At 41.3% G+C, this 20795-nt stretch overlaps 1 protein-coding gene across 3 annotated transcripts in view; it reads left to right on the top strand.

Moving 5' to 3' along the window:
- Positions 1-15017, top strand: part of SPATA18 (spermatogenesis associated 18) — a 32624-nt gene extending 17607 nt beyond the window's left edge. The window contains exons 5-13 of one of the 3 annotated variants that reach the window (XM_077757783.1): positions 1030-1125; positions 3913-4164; positions 5879-6149; positions 7611-7769; positions 8601-8776; positions 10066-10189; positions 11950-12033; positions 14503-14548; positions 14844-15017. In XM_077757783.1, coding sequence (XP_077613909.1) covers positions 1030-1125; positions 3913-4164; positions 5879-6149; positions 7611-7769; positions 8601-8776; positions 10066-10189; positions 11950-12033; positions 14503-14548; positions 14844-14851 — 1216 coding nt within the window. In that variant the 3' untranslated portion in view covers positions 14852-15017. Of the gene's footprint in view, positions 1-1029; positions 1126-3912; positions 4165-5878; positions 6150-7610; positions 7770-8600; positions 8777-10065; positions 10240-11949; positions 12034-14502; positions 14549-14843 lie in introns of those variants that run through there. The other 2 variants (XM_077757785.1, XM_077757784.1) reach the window with 2 other exon arrangements.
- Positions 15018-20795: the final 5778 nt, after the last annotated feature.

The raw sequence follows: 20795 nt of genomic DNA, 5'->3' as shown, positions 1-20795 counted from the left end.
TCCTGCTAGCTCATTTTTTCTCCATCTGCTTCACTGTCTAGGGGACAATTCCAGTGTTGGACCTTCCCTTCTTCCATCTAAAGGGAAGGAAGAAGACAGGTGTGAGTGTAGATGGCAATGGCACTCTCTTAGCCCCACGACGATTGTGATGAAAAAGCCTGGATGTTACAGGAAAGTAGGGTCAGAGAAGTCAATTAACCTTTGCCAACCTATGATCTCTTGCTGGACTAGGGCACCTTAATTGAGAACCACTGGTCTCTATTCAATGTCATCCGCACACTCCCATTTCTTTTTCACTTTTAGATAGACCTAAAGAAGTAATATGATTTATTATGATTTGCCTGCAATGAAGAGAGTCCTTGAAACTAACAATGACCAAGCTATGTTGAAAACTCAGGAAAATCGTGCTCAATAAGTGGTAAAGGTCAGAGGCAGGAAGACATGAAATACTTGGTAGTCAAAAGTGATTGTGGAAGACTTTCTTTGTAGGTGGGCAAATAATGTTTTCTTCATATTTAGGGAGTCAGGGGCAATTAAGTCAAATGCAACTCTACAGGGCAAAGTGACGAGCATTCTGCAGAAAATGATATGAGTACACTGCAGATAGTTATGAGTACCATGCAGATAAGTATGAGTATATTGCAGAAAGTGCAGATTTTATAGGAAGATGCAGCCTGAGGGTTTGGTGTAATTGGAGCAGATGAAGAAGGAGGGTCAGAAGGAGGAGGTGAACCAGTTTCTTTGTCCTTTACATTCTAATGTTAATAATTATTACCCGGTCTTTTAGTGGTAGTAGCTCTGTAATATCTTTGCGTCTCACATTCAGAAAGAACGCTAGCATGTTTGTGCATAAGGCACACCGTAATATTTGCTAGAGCATCTGATTGAATGCAGATGTCTCATAATTTGATCTTGTTTATGTCCAATTTATATCATATGCCAGAAGTTCCTGGGAGAACTTATATCTTGATTTAGAAAGGCTGCCAATTTTGGAAAATCTGTCATTAGTTATACTGATTTCTCTTACAGTCTGGCTGAAACGGAAAAGACTCTTGAAGAAACCAAGAACAGATCGGCCATATCCCTTTTGGCTGCAGAGGAGGAAATAAATCAGCTAAGAAAGCAGTAAGACAAAAAAATGACAGGATTATTGCAGCCTCTGACTGCTCTTTGAATTTAGCTTTTGGCACTCCATTACAGTATGAAAGGAGTTGTTCACAAAGAGAAAAGGCAGCAATACTTTTATTAATGTTTTATATATTTTCACTTACCGCAAAAACATTACCTATCTACTATAGAACATTTTCTTTCTTTTTTTTTAATTTATGTTTTAAAATTTACATCCAAGTTAGTGAGCATCTAGTGCAATAATGATTTCAGGAGTAGAATCCAGTGATTCATCCCCTACACATAACACCCAGTGTTCATCCCAACACTCATCCCAACACTCCTCAATGTCCCCCTCCCGTTTAGCCTGTCCCCCCACCCACACGCCTCCAGCAACCCCGTTTGTTCTCTATATTTAAGAGTCTGTTATGTTTTGTCCCCTCCCTGTTTTTATATTATTTTTGCTCCCTTTCCTTAGGTTCGTCTGTTTTGTATCTTAAATTCCACATATGAGCGAAGTCCTATGATATTTGTCCTTCTCTGACTAATTTTACTTAGCATAATACACTCTAGTTCTATCAATGTTGTTGAAAATGGCAAGATTTCATTCTTTTTGATCGCCGAGTAATACTCTATTGTGTTTATATACACCACATCTTTATCCATTCGTCTGTCGATGGACATTTGGGCTCTTTCCATACTTTGGCTATTGTTGATAGTGCTGCTATAAACATTGGGGTGCATGTGCCCCTTCAAGACAGCACAACTGTATCCCTTGGATAAATACCTAGTAGTGCAATTGTTGGGTTGTAGGGTAGTTCTATTTTGCCCTTTGCTCATCCCCTCACGCCTCTCCCCTCTGACAAGCACCACTGTGTTCTCTGTATTTATTGGTCTGTTTCTGCTTTTTGTTTGTTACTCATTTGTTTTGTTTTTAAAATTCCACATAAAAGTGAAATCTTATCGTATTTGTCTTTCTCAGTCTTATTTCACTTAGAATAATACCCTTTAGGTCCATCTGTGTTGTCACAAATGGCAAGATCTAGTTCTTTTTTTGTGGCTGAGTAGTAATGTTCCATTGTATATATATGCTACATCTTTATTCATTGATCTATCAGTGGATACTTTGGTTGCATTATTGTAAATAATGCTGCAATAAGCATAGGGTTACACGTATCTTTTCAAGTTAGTGTTTTTGTTTTCATTGGGTAAATGCCCAGTAGTGGGATTCCTAGATCATAAGGTACTTCAATTTTTAATTTTTTGAGGAATCTTCCTATTGTTTTCCACAGTGACTGCACTAGTTTACATTCTCACCAATAATGCACAAGCGTTCCTTTGTCAACACTTGTTGACACTGCTATTTCTTGTCTTTTTGATTCTAGCCATTCTGACAGGTGTAAGGTGATATATCTTCCTTGATATTATTTTTTATTTCCCCCCCAAAAGAGCAAGTGGGAGTTGTTTTAAAATACACACACACACGAATACTTTTCTGTTGTTGTCAAACATATTCCATTGTTCTGATTTCTTGGGGAACACCTCCACATTATAGCTGGGAGTATTGCTCTGTTTTCCACTTATATCTCCCCCCTTGCCTTTGTTTTCATTTCTTATTTCCTTTTTGAAAGACCTTCTCACATCCTGTGATCATATAACTCAGTGCTTTCCTGTAGCAGCGATTCTGTTCTTTACTGTCGCCAGTGCGGCCTTTAATTATGCGATTGCCTTTTTAGCTTCTCTATGTACTTCTCTCTTTTTTTGTGTGGTTTTATTTATTTATTTATTTATTTATTTATATTTTAAAATTATTTATTTACAGTGTAGTCTTGGCTTCAGGAATAGAACCCAGCGATTAATCTTATATATGACACCCACTGCTCTTCCCGAAATGTGCCCTCCTTAATGCCCGTCACCCATTTAGCCCATCCCCCCCTCCCCTGCCCTCCAGTAACCCTCAGCTTGTTCTCTGTATTCAAGAGTCTCTTATGGTTTGCCTCCTTCTTGATCTTCGCCCTTGCCTTTTCATCCTCTGTCATTGCCCTTTTCCTCACAGCACATCCTCTCCGTGTAGCTTCGCTCCTGTCTTAGGTAGTCACTCCTCTTTTTGTCTTTATAAGAAAGCCAATTGTATTTCTGAAGCTTCATTTTCAGGATACATTATNACCCCATCTTTCCAGAAAGTCAAAGAGCTAGTGAAGATAGGAGAGTATATCTTTGACCAGCTTCTGGACCGAGGCTTTGGAGGTCAGATTCTTCCAGAGTTCTGTGTGGCATCAGGCAAATACGGCGCAGGGGGACTACCGGCCCGCTCTGCTTTTGTAGGAGGATCGGCATGCATATTCTTTTTTCAGGAGTCTCTTTTCATGCAAGCTGCAGGTGTTCACACTCCGGCACTCTGACCTTGGCACTTTTGCTCTTTTCTAATTTGTGTTTGTGCCTGTGTATTTCCATCAGAGGTATCCAATGCAGTAATGGCATACTAAGAGTAGCCTGTGTCATTAGGTAAGCCAATTGTCATTACCTTTCCTCATTCCTCTCTCCCTCTCTATTTTTTCCTCCTTAATTTTTTTATTAAAATTTTTTTTTAACATTTATCTATTTCTGAGAGACAGAGCATGAGCAGGGGAGGGGCAGAGAGGCAGAGACACAGAATTGGAAGCAGGCTCCAGGCTCTGAGCTGTCAGCACAGAGTCCGATGCGGGGCTTGAACCCACCAACTATGAGATCTAGACCTGAGCTGAAGTCCTATGCTCAACCGACTGAAGCACCCAGGCGCCCCTTCTCCTTAATTTTTGTTTTCAGGCTTAAATCTCTTCAAGCCCTGGAGGAAAGCCGCCACAGAAACTCAGAACATAGAAGCTCAGAGAACCGGAGTACGGACTCTAGAAGCTCGGAACCCAGGCCCTCAGACCAGAGGAGGATGGAACAGCGGGTCCCAGACAAGAAGAGCACAGAACACCGGCCTGAAGTGATATCCGATTATGAGAAACAGCTCCGAACGCTGAAGGACGAGATAGCGGTTTTGTCCGCTGAAAAATCTGCCCTCCAAGGAAGGTCGGACAAATTCTCACAGATCTTTTCATTTAAGCTCCTTTCGGTAGTGGTGGCTGGGAAAACCTGGGAAATGACATCTTGCACCCAAACTCCTCCCCCCCCCCCATATGGGAAACTTTGAATTGTACAGGGTTTGTTTTCTCTAACCGCATCCTTCCAGAGAGAGGAAATGCCTCCCGGATTGCCAGAGCTCAGGCACTAATTAATTTGGGGCTGACATTGAAGCCCAAGGAATGAAACTGAGAGATACGTGAGGGGAAAGTTCTTTGGCTTGAAAGCCAATTTGTGTGGGCCTGTGATGCCTGGGTGGTACCCTGGCTGAAAGATTGGTCCCTGATATGAGGGTCCTGTTCTCTGAGGCCTGGGAGTCCTCTCTCTGGGATGACCGCCTGTCATTATACTTGCTGTATCTCGTCTTTTTTCATGGAGTGTATAGGTTAAGTGTTCTTGTGAGGGGCACACTCACAAGAGTGAGGGACAGAACGCTAAGCTCAGTCATTCGGAGTTAAGTGAGGACAAAGCAGGATGTTTCTCCTGGAGCATCTTTCTTATTCTTTTTTTTTTTAAGTTTATTTATTTATTTTGAGAGAGAGTGAGAGGGAGGGAAGGATAGAGAGGGTGGGAGAGGGGCAGAGAGAGAGAGAGAGGAAGAGAGAATCCCAAGCAGGCTCTGCACTGACAGCAGAGAGCCCAATGTAGGCTCGAACTCACAAACCATGAGATCATGCCCTGAGCTGAAGTCAGAAGCTTAACCGACTGAGGCACGCAGGTGCCCCTCCTTGTTCTTGTTAACACCTGCGACCTCCCTCAGCCCCACAGCATGGCCTGACTCAGGCTAGCAAAGCCACTCCCACACCTGGTCCCCATTCCCCTAAATGCCACCTTAGTTTTTCAGTGTCGAGAGCCACTCTGCTACGTTGTGGTGGCACCAGCCTGTACCGGCTCCCAAGAACTGATTCTGTGCAGTGCTGCCTAATAACTCCCAGTTCAGCACGATGTCACATTCGCTGCTTGACATTGGCCGCGTGGGAATATTTCTTGCACCATGGAAATTGTCACACTGTAACTGAGGGCTTCCTTCTTCTCCACCTTCAGAGAGAGCTTCGTATTACCGTTTGCTTCACAGTGTCTTCTATAACACTTCCCTCTCTGGGGGCCCATTTCCTTTGGCAATTTATCCTTGATAGCAATGCGTTTCGCTGATAACAGGGCGTTACAATTTACCAAGTACTTCCACCTGCTTTAGCTCACGGTGTCTTTCAGCCCCCCAACTCCCGGCCAGAAATAGGGCGAACATATTGTAGGTGAAAACTTAGGCTTTGGAGAGAAGAGATGAGTGCAAACAGTCCCACTGCTGTGGAAGGAGAACGCAGATCTTTCTTACTGTTCAGGTTTCATCCCGTTTTATACGATAAGGCCTCTGGGATATGTTAGTACCCCAAGGTTGGGGTAAGAAATACTGAAAAGCTGATCTCTTTAACTGCGACTCTTGCTAGCTGTGTTAACTATTAGCTTTTCGGAGCCTCGGGTTCCTCGGCTGTAAAATGGCCAACAATCAATGTTGACCCCCCGGGCTTAGCGTGAGCTGCAAGCTCACCAGGCAGATGGAGAGCATCTGAGCGCCTAGGTGATGCGTTGCGGAGAGGTCACCGCGGCAGCACCGAGGGAGAAGTGCATCAGAGTGCTTCTCCGGCTGCTTCTCGCTTGCCCACAGGTCGGTCAGGAGCCGCAGTCCCAGCCCAGTTCCGCGCAGCCGCAGCCATAGCCGCAGCCGCAGCCGCTCCGCCAGCCCCTCCACCGCCGTGGCCAAGATCCGTAGCCCGTCGCCGAATCGCGCCAAACTGTCCAGCGTGGCGCGCAAGGCTGCCCTCCTGTCCCGGTTCAGCGACGCCTATTCCCAGGCCCGCCTGGATGCGCAGTGCTTGCTGAGACGCTGCATCGACAAAGCCGAGACGGTGCAGCGGGTCATCTACGTCGCCACAGTGGTAGGTGACGCTCCGGTGGCGGCTGCGCTGCGGAGGTCCTGGGGCGCAGCGGGGAGACTGCGGTTGGGTAAACTGAACAGGACGGCCTACGACGACTGGTGCATCCTGAGGTCACTGGAGGAGGCTGGCATTTTCCTTTGCCGTCTGGCTTCCTTCCCTCCTTTCTTCCTTGACATATATTTGGGATGCATAGTTTTTCACAATCAAGAACTATTCACATGTATTGATATTTATATCGACCAGATATTTGTTGAAGAAATATCCAGAAATCTAGGATTCTTGGAAATGAGTATATACTATGTTGATTTGCACTGAAATTTACAATGTGTGCAAACAGTGCACCAGTGAGGAGATGTTACTGCTAATGGCCATCATTTGGTTGATCTCCTTTTGTTCTCAGAAAAATCAGAAGGCTGTGCTTGTGTTAACTCTTGTGTGTATCTACCTAAGAGTAGTTACTGAACCAGCTAGCATATCAGTTCCTTGAATATGGCAGATTAAAAGTGCTCATATGTAATCCTTAATTCCCAAAGCAAATGGATTTGCTCTAAGAGTCCGTTATGAGAAGTGAGTCCAGTATGCATCCATTCTGAGAAATGAGAACAGTCAATATTTAGAAACAAAACAAAACACTGGTTGGGACAGCAGTATTATCAGAGCCTACTGAATTTTATTCTGCATTAATTCATTTCAGAGGCCAGCAAACTGTGACCTGTGGCCCACATCTTGTCCCAGCCAGTATTTCCAAGAAAAGTCCCATCAGAGAGCTAAGAATATAAGAATGGTTTTACATTTTTTAACAGTTGCAAAAGAATAAAAAGTGACAAGAGACTGTATGGATTTTAGGGAAAGCCTGAAATATTTGCTCTCTGGCTCTTTACAGAAAAAAGGTTGCCAACCCTGGCTTATTTCATTAAGAAGTTAAGGTTCTGTAAGCTTAAGGGTCTTTTATGCATAACTCGGTTTCCCCAGTGCCCACCACCCAACATGCATTTAATAACTATTTGTTGATTTAACGTATGCCAGGAAACGTGCCACAGACACTTGACATGAGTCTCGGCGTAACATAAACACTAGATTGCTAATTTCATTTCTTGACCAGTAATATGACATTGCTGTGGGATCATGGCATCAATTGACACTTCTTAAGTGTTTCTGCAACTGCAGATGTTCTTTCCTTGAACCTCTGCACTGTCCTGCCTCCTGCACTCAGAATTAACTGGAACAATGATCACCTGTCTTGAAATAAGCGAACGTGCAGGGTCCTATATGTAGTTATATACTTTTCAAAATTGAGATATATGTTTTCTCCCAGATTAAAATTAGTTTTGATCAACTGTGTTTAGTTATCAGAAGACCCATATGATGTCGAATCTTTGGTGGGTATTCTTTCTTTATTCCTTACTTTGGGCCTCTTTACTTCCCTTCTTCTAGCTAATAAATCTGTATATTTCTGTGCAGGAGGCATTCCACGTAGCTAAAATGGCATTCAGACACTTCAAGATCCGTGTGAGGAAATCGTTGACACCATCTTATTCGGGGTCCAGTAACTTTGAGGATGCCGTCTCGGATTATATCATTTGTCATCTTGATCTCTATGATTCCCAAAGCAGTGTTAACGTAAGTGTGGGGTCTCTTAGTGGGACTGATTTGCTGTTGCTGCTCTTTACACGGAATATTAATGACTCAGAAATCCATCCCGTGCTTCTTATTGCTTTTATGTAACAGGATAGCAGAACTGAATGGCATTTGTAGACCCCGGCATTATTGGCTGTTTCTTAGACATTTTATGGGGAAAAAATAGCCTGACCTTTATAGTTCTCTTCTTTAGATGAGCCCTTAAGATTGGGGATAGAATTCCATAGTGCTTAAGAGCAATGGCCCTGGAGAAGATAGGTGTAGATTTGCACTCCTGGCTCCACCACTTGCTAACTGTGTGACGTCACACATTTAGTTAACCTCTGTGTGCTTAGTTTTCTAGTCTTTCAGTGGGAGCAACAATGGTCATGACCCCATGGAGTTCTTGAGAGGATTAAATGAAATAAAAGCAAGTAATTTGCTTAGCTCAAGACCTGACACCTAGTAAACACTCAATAAGGGCAAGCTATTGTCATTGCTGTTCTCAGTAGGTTATGAGCAAGTTGGCACATCTTATACCTACCCAGAATAGGAACATAAGGGAGTAATAATAGATAAAAGCCACAAAAGGTGTTTTCTTTAGTTTATTTGTGGGGAGGGGATTCTCTTGGCCCTTTCGTATGCCTTTTGGCCTCTGCTTCATCTTTCCTCCTTCCCTAGTTGTGAGCCTTTCTCCGTTAGCACATGTACAGCTTTTTTAGTTTACGATATCTTGACCCACATGCTCTTTCCCACCCCCCATAACATCTTTCCAATGACAGACCTTCTTGTCACAGGTTGGTAACAAGGCAATGCCATCTCTTTGTTTTTCAGGATGTGATCCGAGCCATGAATGTCAATCCCAAGATTTCATTTCCTCCTGAAGTTGACTTTTGCCTCCTCAGTGACTTCATCCAGGAGATATGTTGCATTGCTTTTGCAATGCAGACTTTAGACCCACCCCTAGATATTGCATTTGGGGCTGATGGAGAAATTTTTAATGATTCCAAGTAAGAGACATAAGAACAGAAGCTAATGGATTAAAAAAAAAATGATCTCTATTTCCTGGAAACAGTTTAGGGCAAAGAACTCTGGGTGGGGAAGTCAACAGACGTGACCTGACTTCCAGGTCCTGCCATATACTTCTCTGTACTACAGGGTGGAGCCTTCTCCTGGGGTTATTTTCTCTCTCAGTCCAACATGATTCAGAGGTGAGGTTATGATTTCCATTGAAGGTATTGGTCTTGGGCAAAACTAATGAGAACATGAAGCCTGTCTGGAATACTTTTAAAAGAGGTGCTATGTAAATACAAATATGTACTTTTTGTTGGTTTCCACTGCATTCTTTAGGCCAGGTTTCTCCAAATATGTTATATGGATCACTTGTGGCAGAATTACTCAGATCTTGTTAGAAAGGCAGATTCCTGGATTGCACTTCATGATAGTTTATGCAGGCCTGGGATGGAGCTCAGGAATCTGCCATTTAGCAAACTCCTAGGTGTTCCTTATCCACCCAGGTGCCCCAGAAACATGTTATTTTTACTTATACTGGGGTTAAGTCTTGTATCCCTCCTATCTGTGCAGTCGTACACTTTTTAGACTCAAGTTCAGGACCTCATATGTATCCACATTACATGGTATCATATTAGATTCAGCTTATTGTTCCTGCCTGTTGAGCTATTTTTTGATACTGTCATTTGTTCCTTCTTTCCTACCCATCCCTAACCTTTGAGTGATTTTTCTATATTACATGCAAGCCATTGATGGGACATGTTATTAGTCAAGGGATTGAGAGAGAGCACCCTCATTCAGGTTCTCATTGACTCAGTAATTATCTTACTTCAGATATGATCATTGAACCACTTTCTAATTCACCTACTTAAGTCAATCATCCACCTATATTTCTCTTATTTTGCCCACAAAGATACTGTAGGGCACCTACAGGATTTCAGAGGGTCTCCATCTCCAGCGTTTCCCTGTACTGTAGCTCTTACAATCCCGAGATGGGAAGGAATGAGTTTAGTCTGACGGGACTTGTTCTATGTCTGTCCATGTTGGGTCCTTGTTATCCCTGGTTCCTATTCTGAAAGCCTGCAACCATGAATCAGGATCCATGTTTACCTAGACTAAGCTTCCTTGGAAATAGTATGCTATTATGAGGGTGAAGCTCTTTGAGTGCTTCTAATTGGAGGCTCTCTATAATTAGCAAAAATAAAAATTTACACCAATGTTCATCTCTCCAGTTATGCTACATCATCGCCTAAGTTCTCTTTCTTGTTCTTTTGTGTGTTTAAAATAGGTACCGTCGCAGCTATGACTCCGATTTCACTGCTCCCTTGGTCTTCTATCACGTGTGGCCTGCTCTCATGGAGAATGACTGTGTCATTATGAAAGGAGAAGCTGTCACCAAGAGAGGGGCTTTTGTACGGTGGCCTTGCATAGTGACAATTCATCCCAAGTGTTTGATTCACAAGTTCGAGAACATTTATAAACCCAGAGATTCTATAGAAGAAATTCATAAAGAATTGCTTGATAAGATTTCATACAAAGGAGAGGAAACGGACTGGCTAGGAAAGAAGAGATTCTTTTCTTTGATTCGTCCATGATTCTTCATATTTTTCTGGCAGCAAATTCTTTGTTGCTTTATTTATAAGATGGAATTTGTCATATTTGCCTCCTCCTTAAAAATAGTATGCTCTTATAAGGGCAAAGCTCTTTGAGCCCATCTAATTGGAGGCCCTCTATAATTTTAAGCATTTCGAAGTGATCAATTAACTTTCAGGAAACAGTTGGCCAAAGTTTTACTGACAGTGATCCATTTTGGGAAATGATGAATGTACTCTGTTTTCTCTCCTTGGTATGATGTGTAGGAAAAGGGGAGGTGTGGGGAAAAAAGAAGGTAGAGGAGGTGGGGAGAGAGTAGTCAATCAGTTTTGGAGGGTTGCTTCTTATATACATTGGTTGTAAAATGTTTTTAACATGGTAAATAATTGGGCAGCCTTCAAAATGGAGTAGTAGGTATGAAAGTCTGTGAGTGTGTGTTGTGGTGGGCGTTGGGTGGCCACGAGGGCTTGGATATTCTGGATAGTTCACATGATGGAGTTTTAACCCTGCCCTTACTGGAAAGGGTTAAGTGAGTTGTGAAGAGAAGCTCTTCAGTCCAGTGCAAAGCCACCATCTGGGTGGTCTAAGTTCCTGTTCTCTTTGAGCAAGAGAATAGGGAAGTTCTTCATGGCAGCTTTTCACACATACATTGGAGAACAGGAGTAGAGTATTTTAGAAGAACTTAAAGGTTTTGCAGCTTAAACATCCTACTATAGTGAATAGTATCTCAACAAAATATTTTGTGCCATGAAATTGGGTTGGGTTGATCTGACAACCATACATGGTCTGTGATGTATGACCTCATAAAATGTGTTTCTTGCTCCTACAACAATCACTTCATGTTAAGAAATTCCAATTGTCAACTCTGCAATGCAATTTGGAAAGGAGGGAGAGGAAGCAGCCACTATTCATGTATTCTGCATCAAACAGGCATTTTCATATCCTTCCTTTCCCAGCTTAAACTCCTAAAACAAGATGTGAAAATCCTAAAAGGAAGTACTTGGAATAAAGGAAAGGGTTGAGTGAAGTAATTATAAGAAGGATTTTGCTAGTAAAATCTCTTTATGGTGAATGCAGTTTTCTTATTCATTAATTTAGTTAGTAGATGGGCAGCAATGGTGGTTCATTCCCTCCATCCTTTCCTCCCTCATTTATTATTCATTTCACTCAACAATATTTATTTTTCAATGGTTATTCATGACCCAAGCACTGTGTTCAGGTGCTGGGGATTCAGCAATGAACAAAAGAGACCCAAATCCTTGCCCACATGGGGTATACATTCTCCAGCGCTTGCAAGCTTGAATGTAGGTCTAACAATTTACTCATCAAAACAAAGTTCTAGCACCAGGAACTTGAATATTCCAAAGTTCATTGAAATGGAATTTGATTTGAGAAATACCCTAAAGCTATAGTCAAATATTGGGCAGCTGTAAGAAATGAAGAGCGTGGCCCATGCTGATTGATGCCCAGTAATCGGCAAATATCATAACAGCAAAACCTCTCATTCTGTGGGATATACATTCGTTTTGAGCCATGTGAGTTTTCGCAAACTATTGACTATTTCTCTCTCTTTTTTTAGTGGAATTCAGTGCGACCTATAAGTCGATGTCGAAGCAGGAGTTTAAGTCCCATCTGCCCCCGTAGCCGTATTGGGTTAAGCATGGTACATATTTAACAATTTTTACACAAAGCATCGTAATAGTTGACACTGTTTTCCTCAATAGTCGCCATTAAAAGAGGTGATTGTATGTCTGTAGGTAGAAAGAGAACCTGTTGCAATAATCCCAAACCGATTTTTATGCTACCTTGGGCTAAGGAATTTATCCTTCTAGAAAGAAGGAAGTAGAGGTCATTTTTTCTTAATTACTTCAAAAAATAATAGACTTTTCTTATTTCATAGTTTTATTTTTGCTTCGGAATGAAAATGAGCTAATAGATAAAGTCTTCTGAACAGAAGATGGGCGTGATCTGGGCACAGGCCCTTGAGTTCTCTTAAACTTATTGCATGAATTTGGAGAATTGCTTAAATGATCTGGATTTCAACACTGTATGAAGGGCAAACTTCAAAGTAGGAAGAATAACATTAGTCTTGTTGAGTATTAGATCTTGGGGGGATTACTAGAACCTCTGTTAAAAAATATCAGCAAAAACATTTCTGAAAACCAAACCATTGTTATGATTCACCACTGTTAAATTTATTCAATGAATAATATTCAGTCAATGCCTTTTGAATATAGGCCTGGATCAAGACATGTGGACACCAGATAGGCTAAACAATTTGCTGTTCCTTCAAATAAACATTCTTTAAGCATATGTTCAGTCTTGTTTTAGGGAGTGTGGTGGAGAAGGAGAACCAGATCTGGCAGGTGGAGAAGGAGAACCAGATCTACGAATATTTTGAAATTCGTAGCAGTGCATTTCTGGCTATAAGCTTCTAAAACTCCCTCCATAAAATGAAACCAAAAACAACTGCCACCACTCCCCCCATTAATAAGATCTTTTCTGAGTTTAGTGAGCATCTACTACTTTAGCATGCTCTTTATCAAATACTCCTTCTGTTTCTGATGGATGCATGCTAGATTTGGAGGGGGACACACACATGATGAAAATACGGGTCTCTTCCTGAACGGGTTGCAATATAGGAAGATCAGTATGATATAAACAGAATAACTGAGTGTGGTGTATGCCACAGGCTATACAAGAGGCGTGAAGGAATAGAGCCATGAGAGAAGGTAGGAATTCTTTCTGTCCTTGACAGTGAGGAAGGGGCTCGTGGGGAAGGTGGTACTTGATCTGACTATTTAGAATGGATCCAATTTTAATGCACTGGGAAATTGAGGAGGGATATTCAGAAAAAGGAAATGGCCTGAGAATGGAAAGGGCATGTATCTGACACAGATCTTTTGCTCTTGGAGATTTTAATATCACTTACTTATCCATATTCACAAATGGGTTTTTATAGTAAGTTAAAGCAAAAGGATAGTGCATTTAGTGGACTGATAAAAAGGAAATCTTGAGAGTTTCATCCTGGAAGAATAACAGTCCCTTTATTCTAGGAGGACATGGCTTATCCAAAAAAGTACAACCTACAGTGCTTGTAACCATGGTAGATATTTCCTCTGGATTCTCACTAGAAGGCTTATTGGTGGGCAATGTTCCTCTAATAAAGCCCTTATACATGTTTCACACACCTTCTTTCTTTTTCCTGCTTTGTGCCCAAGGAGAACCAAATAATTTAAACTTTAGATGAGAATAATGTATATTCCTCTTATTTTTTTCAATTAGGCTCCATGCCCAATGTGGGGCTTGAACTCCCGACCCTGAGGTCAAGAGTTTTATGCCCTACGACTGAGCCAGCCAGGTGCCCCTCAAATATATTCTTAATGGTGAAACTGCTGCCGATGTTCTGTCTCTTTGCAGCATCCTCTGCTTACGATGATGGGGTACACCTATAAAATATAACACAAATCTTTTTAGTAGTCTGGTTTTTGGCTTATTTGAGGTCTTGGTGAATCTGGAAAAGCTGTCCTCTTTGTTAGTGTTTCTTTATCTAAAGTTTGTGAACGTTCAGAGGAAGAATGTTGCTTGTGGGCTGTTATCTCCGAGCCAGGACAGGTTTGTAGGTAGAGGTGTTGGCTTTTGCTTAGTGAAAGCAAAGGTGAGGTTTGGAAAATGATTCTTTTCTGGCTCCCTAGGGATCCTTCTTAATAGGGCAAGATTTTGGACACATGACGTGATTCATATAAAGGTCTGTCAGAGAGCATTTTATCATTTTAACTTTAATTAATGAATTATAATACCACGAATTATTATTTTCTGGAATGCATTGAATTCAGCATGGCCACCTGGCATCCAGTCTCAAAGTCTTCAGCAACTATTAAAGCAACAAACAAACAAACTAGGCCACTGAGCCCAGATTTTAATCAATGGCATAATTTAAGCCAAATTGAGTGCCCATTTACTTCAGGAAATATAAAAGGAATCACATTGTTCAACCTTAGGGGTGACATCGTTGTTCTAAAGTACCTCAGAGCAACTATTTAGCTGGTTTTAGAAATAAAATGTCAAAAAAAGATTCATTCTTTGAGCTCCATCCACCGTGTAATTAACATCACTCTTTTATTTTTTCCAGATATCTCGAAGCCGGAGCCCTTCTCCAATAAGATGCGGATTGCCGAGTAAGTGGGATGGTTTAGACGGCACAAATGCTCTTTTCAGCACTCAGCACTGTGCTGCAAAATGAAAGGTTTGCCTCCTAGGGAACATCTTTGACCCCCACCTCATACCTTTCATTTCTGGGCCCTCTCGTTGATGGTGCCCGAGCAGGTCCCATGGTTGATCCAGGGAGGAGCCTCCGATTGAGAGGTTTTATTGATGTAAACCCAGACTGACCACCCCAGTTTCATTTAGGCCCTTCCGAGAGATATTCTGACAAAGTGACCATAATCATGAACTGTTTGTTTTTCTCTCTAGGGTTTTAAAACCACCAGACATGTTACGTTGCCACAGGACATCTGCAACAGCCACCTTCCCCCATGCCTCTGTCTCCTGTGTCTGCCTCAGAACTCACTTAAGATAATGTGAAAAGGCAATTCTGTGTATCACTCCACACAGAGAGTTAAATGTTTTGGCTTAGTGTGTTTGTAACTTTCAGATATATTGCATAATTATTTTATAGATACAAAATTCCATTAATTTGATAAAAACCATTGCATAGGTGTTTAGGATCATATTCATTTGAAGCAAAGTCCATCACAGAGGTTTAGGGTTTTCATCCTGAGAATACTAGGCTGTTTTACAGCAACTATACAAACTAAAGTGGTAGATCTTTACCATGCTGAGTTCAAAAGACAGAGTCAGTTTAGCTTATAAGCTGATTGTAAATATTGCAGTTGCTGGTATAGTTTTGAATTGAAAACAATATTGGGTGTTCTAATTATCTTTTGTCTGGAAGATAGCCCTCATCTCAGGCTGGGGAATGGTAGTAGGTAGCAGCGGCTTCAGGCTGCATGTAGATGGCAGTGATTTCAGGGAATATAGTTCACTGGCTTGCTTCTCTTTTCCTGCTCTGAGGACGCCCGCTTTGGGTTAGTTGGGCACCAGCATCAAAGCTACTTACCTGAGAGAATGTCCTTGCTTCATAAATGTGGAGCAGTGATTGAGGTAGAAGCCAGTCTTGAGATAAGTGGCAATGACCTCGTGTTTATCTCGTGGGAATGCTTTATATAGTTGTAATGCGCATGCTAAGTACAGAAGCTAGCTGGGACCTGTGCTTTACCTCCTCCACCTGGTTGATTGGAAATTCAGACACCCTAAGAACTGCATCTGACTAAACATACGTAAACTCAAGGCTTAAAACTAGGGGCACCATTTATTGATTTTGAATTGAGTGAATATACCTCGCTTTCCTCACTGTGGAGGACTTTTGAAAAAGTTTGAGTTCAATGTGAAAATGGAGTGTAGCCTTCCTAAGAGAAGCAATGTTCTTTCTGCTTCTCCCCACCGCCCCACTTTACTGTGGCCTTAAACACAAGCTTCACAAATGACTGCTTTCACTGTGTGCCTTGTAGAGAGAAACTCTGAATCGGCTTCATCTCAGTCTGCATAAACCCAGTGCCTACACCAGCACCTAATGCTTTTTAGGTGAAACAAAACAAAACAAAACACCAACAAACCAAAAAAACAAAGAAAGCAAAAAAACTTCTCTGAAGCATCTTGTCCCTTGTGCTGATAGCTAGAGATGATGGGAGAGACCTTCTCTACCTCTGTCTCTTGGGTCTAAAGGTCACCCACTCATTCAGAACTGTGGGGTTAATTTTTCTCCGTCTGTGTATTTTTATGTAGTCATCACATTGAGACAAAGCAGCATGCTGGAGGGAGGAATTGGTGTCCCGGAAGCTCCAGTTCTGACTTGGTTATCAGTTTGTCTTTGTGACCTTGGGCAAGTTACTTCACCTCTCTGAGCCTCAGTTTGATCGTAGAGTGAGGAGGTTGGATGAGATGCATGGTTCTCAACTCTCCTAGATTCAATGCCCATTTACGACAAATATTCTGATCATTCTGAGATCAAATTCAAAGTTAATATGATCCAAATGCATATATACTTTTAAACAATGAGTCTAGTGTCCTAACTTGAATACAAAGCAGAACAAAGAGAAAGCAGTTCTTAGTACTATGTTATTTCAGGAAAAAGGCACTGGTATTGCCATCCTAGAAGATAAGGCATCAGATGCCTACACCTGTGTAGAGTCATCTACAAATGCAGATCAAGGTGTGCTCACATCACAGACAGTTTCGGATATGATACTCTAAAATGGTGGACAGCTCTTGGTAAAGTTTTGAACGAAAAACTTAGTTATACCTTGATCTACATAGTAAGTGCATTTCTGGAAAAGTTGGTTACCTTGATACCATGAAACTATTACTTTGTGTTATATGTTAAAGGTAATTTCTAAAGTCTCATGAAGTAATGAGAAGAGTTTTTAGGAGTCGAATGGGGGGATACATATGCTGATTTGCAAAATGTTCACATGTAGCTTAGTTTATTTGCTCTCTACCATGTCTGGCCACTTGTCATTTGTCAAGTCTCTGATTTGAACTGTAACCACACAGGGAGTAGTGAATAGTCTAGAATAACTTTTGGAAAGGTTCTACAAAATCAAAGGAGGCAGACCTATACTCATCTCATATGGGCATTCACCTTAACCTTAGCAACTTTTGAAATGTGAAAAGCTCTTACTTTGTAACCGGTAAATGTCAATTTATATACTGTTGGTTTAACATCTAATAATAAAATCAAGAAAAAGAGTCTGTCTGTATCTATAGGTTCTTTGCAGTGAAATGCTTTCTTTCCAGATCCTCATGTTCAGCAATATCCTTTGCCCATCTCATTCTGTAGGGTATGAACCAGGGCCATGAATTCATTTAGTGTTTTACCATTTCAATGGAACTTGCACTTATATTATTTGCTCCTACAGCAAATTCATGCATGTCTTCAACTTATAGGTAAGGAAGCTATGCCCCAATACTCCATGCAGCCTTCTTCCAATGCCTTTTCTTTCAGAAAAACATTCTATCCTGTCTTTTTTTGTTCTGCCATGACTAACACATCAGTTCTTTTGTTTATTGGTTCATTCATTCATACACGTATGAATATTTATTCAGTGAACACCTCCAGCATGCTAGATTCAGGACCTATTACTAGGGATATAGTGGTGGACAGGGTTCTGGCCCTTATGGAGTCTAATGTCATGTCCAGTTGCATTCTTTGGTGGTTTTCTTGTCATAGAGAGCAGATAATGATGAAAGACAGAAAAGAAAATGGGATCAGTACAGCATATCAACTAAGAATTTAAATATCTTAATTGGGAGGGCAAATGCCCAATATAAGAAAGTTATGCAAGGAATTAGGAGAAATGTGGTGATAAGAGAATGTATCTCAGTGTAACTCAGTTATGTCATTCACAGGTAAATTACTCAATCTTTTAACAAATATCTGTTAAACCTACGATCCCAGGATCATTAATGATAAAATGAAAGGGGGGGGGGGAAGAATTCAAAAGATCAGTTCTAACACTTCCCATGACCAAATATGTGTGCTCAACCTGCTATATTCCTAAGCAAGAGGGCAATTTGCAGACCATTTGAATTCATTTCTAGGGACCCCACATCCTTCATGGGGTGGATTGCTGCCAACAAACGGTGTTCTATAAAGTTTGATTTGAGTAAGAGATTTCTTAATGGTATGACTTTGGATAATATCACACCTATAATTAAGGGCAAAGTGTTATGGAACTTTTAAGAAAACTGGTATTACACATTGCATTAGGTCATTGAAATGTGAGCCTAGGAACCATATGGGTGAGTGACATTCGGTGTATGCCATTTAAATACCAAAGCAGTGAAGTGTGTTGGCCTTAATACAGTGAGTGGACGGGGGCCTTGAAAGTAAAGCAGGAACTAATTTTCTTACCTCAAAATGAAATGTCACAGGACAATTTTATGCTTAAAACATTGCCCACTGGGTGCCAGCATGAATATAATACTTTCCATAGTATCACTGGCAATTAGTATATCAAAATTGGGCAGCTAACTTTATTTTCTATTGGGTGAGCAACAAAGGAATATGACAAATAGGTATGTTATAGCTTTATTTCAGCAGAGTTTAAGCCAAACTTTTAGCGATACAAACAAAATAACATATTAAAAAGTGATGTGAAATATATTTTAGAAAAGATCTTTGATAATTGGGCAGTTGTCAGAAGATCTTGAGTGTCATTTGATGAATCAGGCCCTTCAGCAGTTGATATTGGCTCTTGGGATATTGGGGTTGGGGCATTACATTTCCCTTCTACTTAGTTCTATCTTCTTAGACCAGGGAACAAGTTTCAGAGCCATGTCTTCAGAATAACACAGGTTAGTATTGGCTCAGCTGGGTGAGCCACAAGTTGAGGCAAGAATGGAAACGTCATTCGTTTAAGAAGCCTTTGCTGATGTCGGTTAAATGATGTTCCAGACACTGTATTAGGCCCTTGTTCATGATGGTGAACAAGATGTTTGGTTGCGAAGAGAATGTGCTCAACACTCGTTGGCAGTGTGTACCATCCTATGGGATAGGTCTGTGGTCCCTCTGAAAGATGGAGTCAGTGACTGGTAATGATCTCTTGCTTGGGAGATAATATTATCTCACCATGATGGTGATGGTGGGTTGCATCAGTCTTCTTTGGGAGGTAATCTTGAGTCTATTGTGATGGTGAGTTGTATCAGCCTTCCATGGCACTGTCACATAGAAACCTAGACTTGGAACCCAGAGATGGTTCTTTCAGGGAGGCGTCCCGCAACATAATGCAACATCTGAGGAGAATGCTCTGAGAAAATAATGTTCAGTTTACATCATGTGCTGGAAATGGCAAGGAGGGCATAAAGGACTTTGTACTAATGCTTAGAAAGGAGGCATGAATCAGAACCAGACAAGATACATTGTCAAGATTGAAGAATCCACGTTCCACAGAAGTCATTTCCAGAACCCTCTCAGGAAGGCCTCCCTACTCTACTTGCATTTTCTTGGCATACCCTTGACATTTACATTTTAGAGCTCTCCTCAGACTTAAGTCTTTGAAGGAGGCTAGAATGCCGATGACCGGGAGCAGTAATCCAAGACCACAAATGAGGTGTTGGATTCTTTCTTGAAAGTCATATGGATAGAGGGAGAGACAGGGATGACAAGGGCCCTGAGTCTGTGACTGACTAGCATTGGCAGGTTATGGAATAAGAGAGGTTTTCCCTTTGAATGGGGTGGTCGAAGGCATAGAAGCCAGGTTTCACCTACTCTATCGCTGTATTTGGTGTGAGCAGTCTTACTGGCCAGTGAGGGTTTTGTCTTTTCAAAAGGCAGCTTCATCTTAGAGATGGTTGCTACAGACTGGATATTAGTGTCCCCCCAAATTCATGTGTTGAAACCTAACCCTCAAAATGATGGTATTTGGAGGTGGGGCCTTTGGGAGGTGATAGGTCATTTGGGTGAAGCCCTCATGAATAGGATTGGTACACTGATGAAAGAGATCCCAGAGAGCTCCCTCACCCCTTCCACCATGTAAGGATACAGCAAGAAGATGGCTATCGGTGAAGGACAAAGTGGGTCCTCACCAGGGACCAAATCTACTGGTACCTTAATCTTGGATGTGCCAGCCTCCAGAACTGCAAGAAATAAGTGTTTGTTGTCTAAGGTACCCACTGTACGGTATTTTTGTTATTGCATCATCAGTGTACTAAGACAATGATTACCTTTGATCTAAGAACTATTTGCATCCATACTGTAGCCTTTTGCTGCAAATCACTGGCTTTTAGGTGATATCACTGACTTCTGACTTTTCTTGGTTTGATTTGAAATTGCCTAACTGAAAATAAAAGGGGAGAGGGCATGGGGAGGAAAAGAAAAGAACTTTCTGGTTTTCTTTGATCAGAAAAATTAATTTCTTCTGGATGTTTTAAGAGTAATGGTGTAATTTAATATTTATACTTTATATCAATAATTTGACAGAAAGCTAAAGGAGATCTTTGTTTTCCAAGAAAATCCTCAGTGGAATAGTAATAAGTACCTCATTAGACATTTACTATTTGCCAGATGTTGTGCTAAGCACTTGGTGTTATTAAGCCTGTTTTACAGATGGAGAAACTAAGGCCCTAGGTCACTAAGTCACCTAATCCCAGGAAATGTTGGAGCAAAAGTTCAAACCCAGGTTTTCTCATGTTGAACCTCTTTTCACTGAGTCTGTGGGATATTCAAAAGATGTGGGGTGAAAAAAAGCATTCTATGGCCCTATCAGTTTGGGAAAATGAGTTAAAGGGTGAGGTGAACAAATCTTTTCTGGCAGACCCTGAAGAGCCCTTAATCATCTGCTGTTTCTGGGAACCTTCAGGTAGAAT

This window comes from Crocuta crocuta, unplaced genomic scaffold (assembly GCF_008692635.1).
Source record: "Crocuta crocuta isolate KB4526 unplaced genomic scaffold, BGI_CrCroc_1.0 scaffold282, whole genome shotgun sequence".
NCBI lineage: Eukaryota > Metazoa > Chordata > Mammalia > Carnivora > Hyaenidae > Crocuta > Crocuta crocuta.
The sequence above is the reverse complement of the archived record's forward strand: the minus strand, read 5'-3'. Positions and strand labels throughout refer to the sequence as shown.